Source organism: Carya illinoinensis, chromosome 10 (assembly GCF_018687715.1).
Source record: "Carya illinoinensis cultivar Pawnee chromosome 10, C.illinoinensisPawnee_v1, whole genome shotgun sequence".
Taxonomy (NCBI): domain Eukaryota; kingdom Viridiplantae; phylum Streptophyta; class Magnoliopsida; order Fagales; family Juglandaceae; genus Carya; species Carya illinoinensis.
Window position 1 is genome coordinate 6,411,611 of NC_056761.1, and position 15,559 is coordinate 6,427,169.

Genomic DNA, 15,559 nt, shown 5'->3' on the forward strand with positions numbered 1-15,559 from the left:
ATGAGACATAATTTTTTTAAATTTATATATAAAATATATAAATTTTTTTAAAATAATAATAATTTTTAAAAAATAATATTTTAAACTTTTATCTAAAATTAAAAATTACCATCTTCCCATCCAAATCCATCTTTATTTTCTTGAGCTCAGGATGCATGCAGATGTTGCTGAAAGTCCCGACAAAGGCTTTAAACTCAGCATGAGTGCACGCAGAAGAAGTGGGTGAGAGATGTTATTATTGGCTGGAGCCTTCTTAGAATTTGATGCCAAAATATTAATTGATCACTTCATCTCTGATCTCTCTCTGGTGCCTACCTATTTTCTTACGTTGATTCCACAGATCACTCAGATCAGCTGTTGTCTATCAAGTAACAGCCACCACCAGGGTGAAGTCTGATGTATAGAAGGCAAACATGCAAAGAAACGATTATCTCTGCACCCTAATAGAACTTGCATTGAATTAGTCAAATATAAGTGAAATTTTAAATATAATTAAATTTTGTATAAATAACATGTATTGAATTAGCTAAAAAAAATTTAGTTTAGATTTTGAATTATAGTAACTCTAAAAGAATTTTTAAAATTAGAGTCACTATTCACCTATCAAACTCATATTTTATTCACAAATAATGAACAAGAGTTTGTTAAATTCTTTGTAAAAATTTTATTAGTAAACAAGGTTATATTATGTCCAGATTTTCTAAAAAATATATTTTGTAAACAATACTATATTTATGTTGGATAATTAGGTTGATATAAAAAATAGTTGAGAAAAAATAATTTTAAGTAAAAATTAAATTCTTAATTAATATATGAAGTGTATTTATAAAATATAAAAAAAAATTATTGAAAAAATTATTATCAAAATATATAATATTATATTATTATTTTAACTTTAAGATGGATAGTCTCATGTGGATTATTAGCTTTAATGGCTTTGGCTTTAGCCAAAATCTCAACTTTTAGCCAAATTTTAGACCTAAACCATTGCCAATGCTCTTAGACAGAAATATACATCCAATTTTTTTATATAATTATATTTTAAAATGGTAATATTAAATATTATTATTTTTATAAGTAATTTTACTAAAATAATTCTCATTTAAAATAAAGTTGGATAAAAAATAATTCACTTCCATGTCTAGGGGTGGGCTAGGGGGCATTGCCCACCACCATGTGTCCACCTCCCTGGCCTGGGCGGCTCGGTCAACCCAACCCACATGGAAAACATGGGGTGGGGGTGGTCTGAGCCCAGGCCCGCCCTCCCTACATGCCCACACCTCGAGTTGGGCTTAAACCTAACCAAAAATATATATTTATATATAATGCATATATATAACATTTGTTTTTAAAAAGACATCGTTTTGGTAACAAATATTTAATACAAAAAATGAACGCCAAAACAACATCATTTTAAGGGTTAAGTTAACCTATCGTCCGGCGCAATTTCTTCTTCTTCTTCTTCTTCTTCTTCTTCTTCTTTTTCTTCTCCAGCTTTCCGCACCGCTACCCTTTCTCCTTCTCACATTGTTGTGTTTAGGTTCTTTTTTTAAGTTTAGTTTTTTTTTTTCTTGTTGTTTTCATCGTTTCGATTCAATATGTATTGTTGTAGATTTGAGCTCTTATGGTATTTTATTATTTTTGTGGTATTTTGTTTGTTGTTCAATCTCTCAAGCCTTCTCCATCATGTGTTTGAATTTTGGTTTTTTTTTTTTTTTTTTTTTTTTTTTTTTTGTGGATTTTTTCAATTGAGACAGACCATGGGTCTACCTTGCACCCTAGCACATGAACAAGGGGCCCTATCCTGGGGATGCAGTGACAGATTCTAGGTGGCAAACCGCCCCTCTCCTCCCCCTATAATAGATTCTAAGAGCCGAGGGCCCCCCCTAAAAATAAAAAATAAATAAAAAAAAGGGTAGGGAAAGGGGGCAACCCCACCCCTCAGTGCGAGTAGCAACCCTATCCCAGACTTGGTTTTCTTGGAGGCAATCTTTGTGCTTCGGATCTATCATCGTGTCTATCAGTTCTTTGCCTTTCATAGACAACCACACTACCTTTCATGAGGGAGGCTCCAAGGCTTCAACTTTGAATTTTCTTTTTTAAGGAGTAAACGAGTTAGATCAATAATCATTACAAAAAACTTAAAAAACAGAACAAATAATAATTAATTAGTGATTTTTAAAACTATATTGGTCCTTAGAATAAAAATTATTTAAGAATTAGTGCTAAGAACGCATTTTGTATACTGCTAATCTGATAAAATTAAATTATTTTTAAATTTAAATATTTTAAAAATCAAATTATATAATATCAAGCGTTAAGAAGTAATAAGATCCTGTTTAGGAATATAATTGTTATCATATATTATCAGACTCCTTCACTATTATCACAATAATTTATTACTATTTATAAACTATTCACTATCATATATAAACTATTTCACTATTATTCATAAATGATTTGATATATTGTTAATGTAACAAACATGTTTGATTGCTAAACTCATTTCAACCCAATCATTAATGAGACTTATTACTTTTTTAACTTCTCGTACAAAAATAAATTCATTTTAACCTACTTCGTATATTTAAACACATATATTAACATATTTATATTCAAATACATTTTACTAAAATTAATAAAATATTATTATTTATAAATCAATTAATAACATCTTATCTCACCATGCAACTTAATTCGCTATAGTCTAGACTCTAGATGACCAACTTTTTTTTTTTTTTTTTTTTGAGAAAAAGAAAACCACTTCATTCATAATGTTTGCAACAAAAAACGGATACAAGGAGGGACTTCCTCCAAAATAATGCTCTCCTCATGGAGTTTTAATGCATCATTTGCAAGACAATGAGTAATACAATTAAACTTTCTAGAAAGAAAATTTACAAACCAATGTTGAAATTGTTGCAACATCAATCTAATATCAGACACCATCACTCCCACTAGACTCCACTTATTTGTAGTTCCATTGGCATCATTGATGACCTTTTATGCATCTCCCGCCAACATAATTCAAGATAAACCTAGTTGTTGAGCAAAAATAACAGCCTATAGAGCAGCATAGGCCTCAACAAGATAAGCATCAGGGAACATATCACGTTGGGATCTTAGAGAAGCCACTACTTTCCCATTCCAATCACGTACTATAACTCTTATACCAACTCGACAATTGACTCTGTCAACTGTAGCATCCCAATTTGCTTTAAAGGTATGAATAAGAGGTAACTTACATTGGGATTCAGGCAACCTTTGAATGCCTTTGTCTATGCTCCCTGTCTGGTTAGCATATATAAATTCAGTGGACATCTTGAAAGCCTCACGTAGCAGGACATTAGGATCCAAGAATCGCCCCTCAAACACATAGAGATTCATTCTTTTCCAAATTTGATAAGCAATGACTGCAAATGTAGCCATCTCATCTTCATCAAGTAGTGTAAACAGATGACCAACAAGCTCCTTGAAAGAAGAGTCCATCATAGCAACTTTATGCAATTTCTTAAGAGTAAAGCCCCACACATCCTAAGTTGATTTACATAGCCACAAAATATGGGACACTAATTCAGGATAGATACGACACACAGGACATAAAGGAGAATCCAAAATCTTCCTTTTGAATAGATTCTTTTTTGTAGGTAAGGATTCGTGACAAGCTTTCCAAATCATCATCTTGACAACATTGTTTGTGTTAAGCTTTCAAATTTTAGTCCAAGTATCAATCCTTACTAGCTTCACAAATGCCTCCCCCCTTAGCACTGCAGGTGGTCAGCACTCTTTACAAAGAACTTACCATCATTTGTGCATCTCCACACCAATTTATTAGGAGCATTAGTGACACTAATTGGAATCCTACTAATAAATTCAACATCAACATTGGCCATCAACTCTCTTAACAGAACCTGGTTCCAAAAACAGAAAGAGTTATCAATTAATGCACTGACTTTCCATTCAGCAAAATGTTCTAATATATGAGATTTGATTTTAAAAGTAGAAGGACGAGAAACCCATCTATCATTTTATATACTCACATTTTCCCTATTGTCAATCCTCTAAAACAGACCTTTATTCAAAATTGGCTTAGCTGATAAAAACTTCTCCACGCATATAATGCATTGCTAAGAGCATTGGCAATGGTTTTTTTATTTTCATATGTAAAATTACATGTTTTGAAAATTGACTTTGAATATGAAAAAAAATTCCTACATTGGATTATGTATTTTTTGATCAAATAATAATAAAATAATAAAGAGAGAGAAGAGAAAAAAGAAAAGAGACAAAAAGAGAGAAAAGAGAGAGTTGGAAGGGGAGAGAAAAAATAATAAAATAATATTTAAAGAAGGAAAAGGATATCTTCAAACATGAATAACTACTGTTCATAGTTATTTAAAATTATGAAGATAAATAAACTAATGTAGATGAAATTGTGGTAAGTTTATTCAAATTTGACTTCAAAAATAAAGATGAATAAACCATTGCTAGTGCTCTAACTACCTTGGCATTCAAAAAGTCAATCCTATAGAAGTAATAACAGTAGATGCATCGTGATGAATAGCAATAATAGAGAGGACAATGATACATCACCAACTATTTTATTATTTATTTATAACTTCATATTTAAAAATTATATTTTTTACTTTAAGTCAAAATGATTGTCCTATCAACAATTTAAAGTATAATAAAAAAAATAATTATTTGATACATAATTGTAAACCAATTGTAATATAGTTGGAATTATATTATTGTCCAAAAAGAAAATAACACCTGAATAAAAAGTAAGTGCTAGTCTGGGATTATGGATGGGGACCGTGCTACGTCTACCACCGCTCTCAGTTCTCCTAAGAGCTACTGTAAGGTATGAATGAATTTTTTTTAATTGTTTTTTTTTATCTATTTTTATTAATTTTTTTTTAAAACTTACAACACTATTAAAAGACATTTCTTTTATCACGAAGTAAAAAAAATTGTGAGCGGTAGCTAGCTACTATCGTTTTCCTCGTGATGGAGAAGATGCAACCGCCCCTCGCACATTTTTCATTTCTTTTTGCACGAGAAGTAGAATCCTATATTGCAAAGGCTTAGGTATAGGTAACATTAATACACTCACCTACAAAGTTGGGAGTTGGAAGCAAAAGTGTCGTAGGTTTAACGGAAAAGCCACTATGCCCTCTCCTCTTGCCCCCTCAGATTGACCGGTGGTCACATTTTTTTTTTAATTTAGTAATTAAGAAAATAATTTTAAATATATTAGTGTATTTTTTTTATTTCTAAAAAATATTTAAATATATTAAAAAATCTAAAAAAAAACTGTCTAACGATCAGTTACCCAGATGACTAACACAAGAGGGGGGTGAATTGAGTTGTATTTAAAAAAATAATAATTATAAATCAAATATACAATATAAAATATAAACAAAATATGAAATAGTAATAAATATAAAGAGTAAGGGTAAGAGAGAAACAAACTCAGTATGTTAACGAGGTTCGGCCCCATTGCCTACGTCCTCGCCTCAAGCTACCCCTTGAAAATCTTCAAATTCACTATTCAACCTCCTTCAGGTGGAGATAAAAACCTATTACACCTTTGAACAACACCGCTACAAAGAATCCGTGTAGAACACCCTCTACACTTACAATCACCTTATACGTGGTGATTTAACTATTCCCTATGTAGAACACTTTCTACACGTACAAGGGTTATACACATCATTTTACTGATACAAGAGCTGATAGTGGGTAGGTTACCAGAAAACACTCCTCAATGAGTGAAATAAGAACAATACAGCGCAAACTATATCTCTTAAAATGAATAAGGATTAAGGCTCAATGCTTAGAGAAAAGAGAATGAAAGCTTTGAATGAATGTTGTATGCTCTTGGTGTTGTGAATGTGAAGTTCTCAAATGATCTATTTATAGGCATATGAGACTTCATATTTAAATTTAAAAATATTCACAAGTCAAAGACAACATCATTCACTTTTTCAAAAAAATCAAACATAATCTTTTACTTTTGGCATATGACAAAAGGAGCACACTTTCTTTTTCAAAAAATTCAAACCTAATCTTTTACTTTTTGCATATGACAAAAGGAGCACATTTTCCTTTTCAAAAAATTCAAACATAATCTTTTACTTTTTGTATATGACAAAAGGAGCACACTTTACTTTTCAATTTTTTCAAACAAAATCATCTACTGATAAAGGGTGAGAATTGCATAATTAAGTTGTTTAAATGAGTGATTTATTTTATCAAATAAGGATTGAACACTTAATTATGCATCAAATTCTAATATTGGATGTCAAATTAATTGATGTCAATATTTTTACACATCAAAGCCTCATATTTGCCCTTGAAATACTTAAACTATAATATCATTTCATTTATATATTGTAGGGCATTTATTGAAGGAAAGAAAGAATGGGACCTATGAGAAAATAAAGAAATTGATTATGGTTTTATGGAATCTCATCTAATAGAGATCAAATGCAGGATCATTCGGATCACACCAACTCACACATGCAGAAAGAAAATCATTCGGACAGCAACCACTCACTCGGGCACCACATGGACAGTAGCCACTCACACCAGTTCACACACGCTGTACAGCAGCAAGAAGACACTCATTCAGACTCACACCAGCTCACACATGCAGGACAGCAGATTTGTTCTTCTTTTTCGAATAGATGAACGTGCAGCAACAAACCCACATGGATAGCACACATGCAGCATCATTCGAACCACAGCAACTCGCACATGCATCATCACGTTGGACACAGCACACATGCAGAAAAGTGCAAACACAGCAGACAGCAGCCTTCGGACAGCACTCACACCCATTCACACATGCTGGAGCATATCACGTTGAGCAGCAGAATCATTCTTCTTTCTTTTTCGGATGGCTGAACGTGCAGCAGCAGATGAGTTTTTACTTATTTTCTTTTTGTTTAAAAGTTAGCGGAAAGCAGCAGCAGGAATGGGGCTGGCTTTTGACTCTTTACTTTTCAAATTGTTTTTATACGGCTGGAGGTTTTTCCAGACCGAGGGGTAGAGTAGTGCAAAGTTTTTATTTCCTTTCTTTTTCATTTAGTAGCAAGCGGTTGGTTTCATTTTATTTACAACTCTGTTTTCGTTGGAGTCTCTGGCGCAGCAGTCTTTAGTTTTTCTCTTCTTTTCGTATAGATGGAAGGTAGCTTCTTTCATTTTTGGATTGTTTTACGTCCTCTTTTTCAGCTTTCAGTCGGCTGGTTCTTTTTTTTTTCTTACTTTACGTTTTGTTCTTCCTTTCTCTTTTCGTTAACGTTGCAGAACAGGGAGTCGGTGGAAGGCCTGCTCTCTCTCTCTCGGTTTCATTATTTTTGACTTTTGAGTTTTATTGTTAGGTTGCTTTCGTTAGGCAGTAGGAGTAGTTCTTATTTTTATTTTCTTGCAGTTCAGACCGTGAGGCGGCAGGGGAATGTTTAACCTTTTTGCTTCTTTACACTTTGAAGCTTTACGGACAGCTTTCAGTCGATTATCATTTTGGTTTTTTTACTCGTTTTTAGTTTTGAGCTGAGTCTTTTTTGTTGGAGACGGAACTCTCTCTCTCGGGATGTTTAGTTTTATTGTTATTTTTTTTTTCTTCCGTTTCGTATTACTGCTTCTTTGTTTCTTAGTGGTTGCGAGACCTTCGGCTGGATTTCATTTTCTAGTTCGGTTGCTTCTTCATTTTTCTTCTGGGTTGTTCTTCATTTTTTTTTCTCTCTGCAGTTTAGTTTTGGCCTCTTCGGACAGTTTTTATTTTGGCCTTCGGTAGCTTTTTTTTTTCTCCCCATTTCCGTTTTCATTCTTTTCTTTTTTCCTTCGACTTTTATTTCTTTGGTTTTATTTTTCCTGTGCTGCGATTTCTCCTTCGTTTAGGCTCATTTTTATTTTGGGTTTATTTTTGCTCTCAGATTTTGTTATGGCTTTAAATAGATTAATTTTTGTTGCTAGAAATATCATGTGTAGCTAATTTTTAAAACTTGGGTCGTGGAATGAGACTTAATTTATTTTGGGTTCTAGTTTGATGTTATATTTTGTTGTTAAATGTTGATTTCACTAAGTTACTAGTTGAATTTAAATTGAAAATAGATTGCGGCTCTTGCTCTTGTTTTGTTGTTGACGCGAGGCACAACAAAAGTTTGAAAATTATCAAGGCTTATCTCGATTGTTTGTTAATGGGTGCTTGGCTAGTAAAGTAGAGATCCCTTAGAAAGAATATTGCGAAACTTGAGCATAACTTTTTATCTTTCGTTTATCAATGCCTTGACTGGATTGTTAATCGAGAAAATTATCTAGAATCCGAAATAAAGAGAGTCTCATACCCAACCCAAGTGTTCGTTAATTTGTTTTTTTTTTAGAAACTCTAATTTCAACTTCGATTATCTTTTTGCATTACATTTGAATTTTATTTTCATCACTCATACTTGATTCATTTGTTACTCAGAAATCTCTTATACGCTTTGATAATCCATTGTCCCTGTGGAATACAATTCTGGACTTATACTTGATACAACTTGACACTTCTACACTTGGAAGCACATTCGACCACGAACCATCTACTTTTTGTATAAGTCTAAAAAAGCATAAATCACTTTTGAAAATATTCAAATAAAACATGCACATGTGAAAGATGACAATCAATCATCTTTAATATTTTCAAAGTTCAACCCTTTAATCAAGGTATGCACATGTGAAAGATTACAATCAATCATCTTTCAAAATTTTCAAATATAATTTTCAAAAATATTCATGCACATGTGGAAAATGTATTTTAATGATTTATGATAAAATATTAATTTTGAGCATTAATCCTAATTTTGAATTTTGAAGAGATTTACAACATTACTCTATAACTTTAATGTGAACTTGTTCCCTTCTTGCTCATGCTTGTTTCCTTGATGTGCTTGACTCCATTATGTAGACAACTTGAGTTTGAGACTTCTTTATTCTTTGAATTCATTTGTTATCATCAAAATCTATGTGTAAATATATAATTACACAAAACTTGAAATCTTGGGTTTAACAATCTCCCCTTTTTGATGATAACAAATACTTGATAGAACCTAAAACCTGTATTAATACTTAAGCTCCCCCTGAGAATGTGCGTTAGTTTTTCAAGCAAAAGTATAAATATAATTCCAAACATATATAATAAGTTTAGCAATTCAAACAATGTTAATGTTCTAATCTAACACTTCTCCCCATTTTGGCATCATTAAAAAGGATCCGCAACAAGTAAATAGACTGAAGAAAACGGTGCATTAGTAGACACTGTAAATAATTGAAAAAAAAAATTGGATCCGTCCGTGACCCGACAAGTGTGGCTGGAGATTTGAAAAAATCGCCTGATATTGTTGACAAACGAGATTGAAGGCTCCGAGTTTCTAAAAAAATGTCATTTTCACCGATCGGGAAAAAAAATCACATTGCTCTGTAACTTGGATGATAGCTCGTCTAATTCTTTATGCTATCTCTATAAAATCAGTCTTAAAGTTCATCCAATCCGCATCAAGTTTTCTTCTCATCTCTATAACTCATCTGCATTCCTTCAACATTCTCGTTTTAAGCCTTCTATTCTTTTCTCAATAGCTCATTTTTCTAACATTTCTCTAAATCCATCCATGAGGCATTCTACAACTCAACCTCCTGTCCTTTCTGCAGCTGCCATTGGTGCCATGTTGCAGCAAGAAAATAATAATTTGGCTAATAAGTCAAATTCTGATGCTACTATGACTTGGTGAGTCTTGGGACTCGCTACTCTTCCTCTATTGTTGCTTTTTCCCAGCGACTACAAGCCAAAAATTATGAAGTTGAAAAGCTCAAAGAACAAATTATTGTACTTCAACGAATTATTCAAGAGTCTCACACAAGGGAAAGAATTATTCAGCAGAAGAATAAACAGTTGAAATCTTTATTAGATTCTTCATTCTGCTTGCCGGTTCCCATGGATAAGAATGATATGATATTGTATGAAGAGAATGAGCGTCTCAAACATGAGGTTAAGAATCTCAAATTTATGTAAAAGTATTTAAAAAATCTATTTCTATTTTTATTGACTCTGGTCTAGCTTTTAAGAGATATTCATAGCATGCATCATACCTATTTCTTTTCTGATCATACATAATCTATCTTCTGGTAAAGGCTTTGTGAAAATATCTGCTAACTGATCGTGTGTGTTTGTGAACTCTAGTACTATATCGCCTTTTTGCACATGATCTCGACGAAAATGATATCTTATTTTAATATGTTTAGTTCTAGAATGTTGTATTGGGTTATTTGAAAGATTTATAACACTTGTATTATCACATTTGATTGGAATGTGATTATACATGAGTTGAAAATCTTCAAGTTGTTGCTTCATGTAGAGAACTTGAGCACAACAACTACCCGCAGCAACATATTCTGCCTTAGCAGTAGATAGTGCAACATAATTTTATTTTTTACTAAACCAGGAAACTAATGCATGACCTAAGAAATGACATGCTCCACTAGTGCTTTTTCGATCTATTTTACAGTCAGCATAATCTACATCTGTGTAGCTGATTAGATCGAAAAATGTGTGCTTAGGGTACCATAACCCTAAGTTAATTGTACCACTAAGATATCTAAGAATGCGCTTAACTGCAATAAAATGTGATTCTTTTGGAGATGATTGAAAGCGAGCACATAAGCACACACTAAACATAATATCTGGTCTACTAGCTGTTAAATATAATAAGCTACCAATCATACCTCGATATATTTTCAAGTCAATTGGCTTACCGGATTCATCTTTATCAAGTTTAGTTGATGGGCTCATTGATGTTCCAATTTCCTTAGCACTTTCCATCCCAAACTTCTTCAGTAATTTCTTAATATATTTTGATTGATTAATGAATGACCCACTTTTTGCTTGCTTAATTTGCAATCCGAGAAAGAATGTAAGTTCTCCCATCATGCTCATATCAAATTCTTCCTGCATAGTCTTAACAAAAACTTGACACATATTTTCATTAGTAGTACCGAATATTATATCATCAACATAAATCTGAATCAAAAGAATATCATTATTTTTATATTTAATGAAAAGAGTTGTGTCGATTTTTCCTCTTGAAAACCTTTTTCAATTAAGAAACCATTGAGTCTCTCGTACCAAGCTCTAGGAGCTTGTTTAAGTCCATATAGTGCTTTTGTGAGTTTGAAAACATGATTTGGGGAAATATGATTTTCAAAACCTGGAAGTTGCTCAACATATACCTCTTCATTTATAAAACCATTTAAGAAAGCACTTTTAACATCAATTTGAAAAAGTTTGAAATCTTTATAACAAGCATATGCAAGTAGCATTTGAATAGCTTCTAATCTTGCGACTGGTGCATATGTCTCATCATAATCGATTCCTTCTTCTTGATTAAAACCTTAGGCTACAAGTCGAGCCTTATTTCTAGTAATGACTCCGGACTCATCTTTCTTGTTTCTAAAAACCCATTTTATTCCAATAATAGTATGATTTTTGGGTCTAGGAACAAGTGTCCAAATATCATTTATTTCAAATTGATTCAACTCTTCTTGCATAGCTAGAATCCAAAATTCATCAAGAAGTGCGTCATTAATATTTTTGGATTCAATCTGAAATAGAAAAGCAGTATGATTGCAAATATTTCTAAGAGATGATCGAGTACTTACACCTCGTGAAGGTTCTCTCAAAATTTGTTCCACCCGTTATCATCAAAATCCATGTGTAAATATATAATTACACAAAACTTAAAATATTGGATTCAACAGATCAGCTTAAGCGGTGCACTCTGAGTGTCAGAGTAGCGTCATTCTTAACCAATTCAAGTGTCTGCCGTCTTCCAACCATATGAGATTCTAGGTGGCAGGTCACAACTTGATATATTGATCAAAAAATATAAATATACGTATTTTCTGAATATTTTACGCGATAATATAATGGATCCTGCTACATTTTTTAAAGAAAAAATCATTAAATAAAATTAAAAGATAAAATAGACGATTAGGGGAGGACATTAGACTTCTTTCGCCACCATATCATCAATGGCAAAGATCCCTTCCCTCCATTGGTGTGGTACATAAAGAAAATTATATACACTATATTATTATTATATTATTATTCCATTAAATAAGATTTGACATATTTATTAGTATTAAATAATTATTTATTGACTTTTTTTTTATCATTGAATAATAATGAATGTGCTACATTTTATTTAATGAGATAAAAATGAGATGATAATGTAGTGTATAGCATAAAGGGTGGGAAATTTCTCTCAAAACTTAATTCTTTTTTAAAATATTGATATTGATAGTTTTTCAATACATAAATTTTATGCTTTTTTTTTAAATAATTATATCTTCTTCTTTTTTAAAAGAAGAAGAATGTGCAGAACTTAGCCCACTTTATAAACTCTATCTAATATTTTTCTTAAAATCTTCTTTTTTTAAAATGTTTTAAAAAACGTCTTTTGGTGATTGGTAGCCTGAATTTTCTGGTATGCTTTAATCCATGATCCCAATAAAATTATATGGATTGCCAAGGTAGGTAGCAATGCATTATAAAATTTTCTGGATGCACCCAATGACCCAACATCGTTTCGAATTATGCAGTCGAGTTCTATTCCCGCAACCTCTCTTCCCAGCCAGGCCCATTAGCCATCCTCGCCTGTCGCCTCTCGGCACTTTTCATCACGCTGAAAGAGAGAATGCAAAGGTCTTCTTTATGATTCCAATTCTCCGCAGGCTATCAAAGTCAGTGCCGGCCATAGACCCGCTCTCGAAGCTTATGGACGCGTCCAGCTCCTTAGGAGGCTCTCGGAGACTTGCCGCCTTGGCCCAACAGCTCCGCCTTTACAAGGCTCCGCCTACCCTCGAGGACATCAACGAGCAGTGCCTCGAAGAAACCGCTGGAAAAGTGGTTTCCCAGGTTGGTTTTCCGGAATCGGCCACTCCAATTGCGCAAGATCCAGAAAGTTTTAGACCCAAGAGAGCCGCTGTTTTGGTCTGTCTTTTTGAAGGGGATGCTGGGGATCTGCGCGTGGTTCTCACGAAGCGGTCTGCGAGGCTGTCCACTCATTCCGGTAAGTGGTGTCGGACACATCCTTTTGCTTGGTGCCCGAGAAAAAAATGCGTAAAGGAAATAAATGGAGAAAAAAAAATTGAGTCTTGTGTTGGGCTTTTTGGTTTGAATTTTCTTTTTTCACTCCAATTGTGTTTAGTTGTTGTACAAATACAACATCAAATGGAAATTTTCTCTGGGCTGGTTTTTACTTTTTATTTTTTTCCCCTTTCCTCCATTTTATGGAACAGTGGAACCAAACGGAAATAAACTGATGATTGTGATGTGGTTAGTGATTCAGATTACCAAATAATATATTAGAATTTTGTTTTTGCAGGTGAAATAGCATTGCCGGGTGGGAAAGCTGACGAGGGGGATAAAGATGATGTAGATACTGCTACAAGGGAGGCGAGGGAGGAGATTGGGTTGGATACTTCACTTGTCAATGTTGTCACTGTACTTGAACCTTTCTTATCTAAGGTATCAATTCTTTTGCATTTTTTCCATTGTCATTTTTGTAAGGCATTTGTGGTATGTCTTTAATGGAGATCAAGTGCATAACAATGTACCAATTAGGTGAATATAGACTTACTGTGTTTCCAGTCATTTAGCATCTTCAAAATTTTCAAAACATGGTGCGTACAATTTTCAATGTCGAAGTTGAAGTTTTGCATAATCAGTTAGGAAAGACTAGTGCGTACAATCAAAATCTGAGTCACGAGATGTAGTCCAAATCATATCAGGGGAACTATGCTTATATTGAACCGTCAGGTTTTTATTTTCAAGGTTGAGCCGGTTGGGGAACTTTCTCAGGTTGCAGAATTCTGAAATGTCAACAGAATTCAGGACTCATTTATTTTTTTTTATAAGAAATTATCATTTTAAATTTAATGATTCAGCCTTCAACTTCTGGTGATGGTTACATGACTTACATAAGTTATGATCATTAATGATTTCATTTTTTGCCCTTATGACTACCGTGTAAGATTTTTTTCCAAAGTAAACTACATTTACAGGTGAGATTGTCATAGACTAAAGTTTCAATTCTGAATCACATGTGAGTCCGTGACAAATTATATGTTAAGTATGGATTAGGTTCTCTCCTATTTGGTGGTTGCGTTACCATTGTTTTCTATGCAGCACCTCCTGAGAGTTGTTCCTGTTATTGGCATACTTAATGAAAAGAAAGCATTTAAGCCTGCTCCAAATCCTTCTGAAGTGGAAGTAGTTTTCGATGCTCCCTTGGAAATGTTCATCAAGGTTTGTCTCTTAAGCTCCATTTATTGAGCAAGGATTAAATATTATTTTCAGAAGTAAACTAAGGGCTGTTTGGATACGAATATCTCATAATATTTGTGAATGGTAATGAAACAGTATGTTAATAGTAGTGAAATAGGTTGTGAATAGTAGTGAAATAGTTTGAGTTAAGATGTTTTATTGGGTTTTGGGAAATGAAAGAAAAAACCTGAATAAAAATATTATAAAGTTAAAAAATTGTTTAAATATAATTGTTTAATATTATTTTTTTTTGTTTTGAAATTTGAAAAAATTGTATTGTTTTTTGTGTTTTGTTTGGTTGTTTGTGAAAGTTGTGATGATTAGATAAAAGAATTTAAAGATTTGAAATTGAAAGGTGTTTTGGGTTTGAGTGATGGTTGGAAATGAAATATTTGAGAATATTTAGAATATTTGAGGATACCCAAGAAAAGTTGTGTTCCCAAACAGGCCCTAAGGCTTGCACAATTACAGCTTTTTTCTGTTATTATCTTTGACGCACTCTTTATAATATATTCAATTCAGGATGAAAATCGGAGAGCAGAGGAGAGAGAGTGGATGGGGCACAAGTATCTCGTTCATTTCTTTGACTATGAAACAGAAAACAAGAAGTACTTGATATGGGGTTTTACTGCAGGTATCTTGATAAGAGCTGCATCAGTTGTGTTTCAACGGCCACCAGCTTTTGTGGAACAGAAGCTCCCTTTCAAGATTCCTAGAGTTCTTGGAAAAGATACACCATAATACCTTAAATTCGAGGAAGATATAGAGGGGTATGAGTATGAGAATCATCTTTCCTGCAACAATGTCCTCCGCAACCTGCAGTTGTTGGACTTGTATAACTAACTTCAGTCGATTGATGTTTAAACCAAAAGTAGCTGAAACATTTCAGACTGGATGAGTTAACCCATATCAAATGTTGAACAGATCTTCACTCAGCCTTGACAATTCGCCTTTCTTCAGGTCAGTTTGTCTACGGCCTGAGAATTTTCTTAACTGTGAGTCATTGCAGGATTTGGTCTCAAGCACAGAGTTATCCAGTTTCTCATTAACACATTTGAGAAGCTTATCTTCATTAATAACTTCTTGTAAAGTTAAAGAGGGAAGAGTAATCGTGCCACTATTATTGAAGATGGTGTGATGGATGCCAGTGTTCCTTTGCTTTTCTATGATAATGACAAACCATGCAAAATTCTCTTT

At 33.1% G+C, this 15,559-nt stretch overlaps 1 protein-coding gene across 1 annotated transcript; it reads left to right on the top strand.

Annotated features, from left to right (window-relative positions):
* The first annotated feature begins 12,554 nt into the window (after positions 1 to 12,554).
* LOC122280043 (nudix hydrolase 15, mitochondrial-like) lies at positions 12,555 to 15,559 on the top strand. Its single transcript, XM_043090998.1, has 4 exons — positions 12,555 to 13,106; positions 13,422 to 13,564; positions 14,225 to 14,344; positions 14,885 to 15,559. The coding sequence occupies exons 1-4, from the start codon at positions 12,578 to 12,580 to the stop codon at positions 15,101 to 15,103; spliced, it is 1,011 nt and encodes a 336-aa protein (XP_042946932.1). The 5' UTR covers positions 12,555 to 12,577; the 3' UTR covers positions 15,104 to 15,559.

Coding starts and splice junctions, on each gene's coding strand:
- LOC122280043 (XM_043090998.1), top strand. CDS start 12,578: ATGCATTATAAAATTTTCTGGATGCACCCAATGACCCAACATCGTTTC. Junction 13,565..14,224: donor TTGAACCTTTCTTATCTAAG/GTATCAATTCTT, acceptor TTTTCTATGCAG/CACCTCCTGAGAGTTGTTCC. Junction 14,345..14,884: donor CCTTGGAAATGTTCATCAAG/GTTTGTCTCTTA, acceptor TATTCAATTCAG/GATGAAAATCGGAGAGCAGA.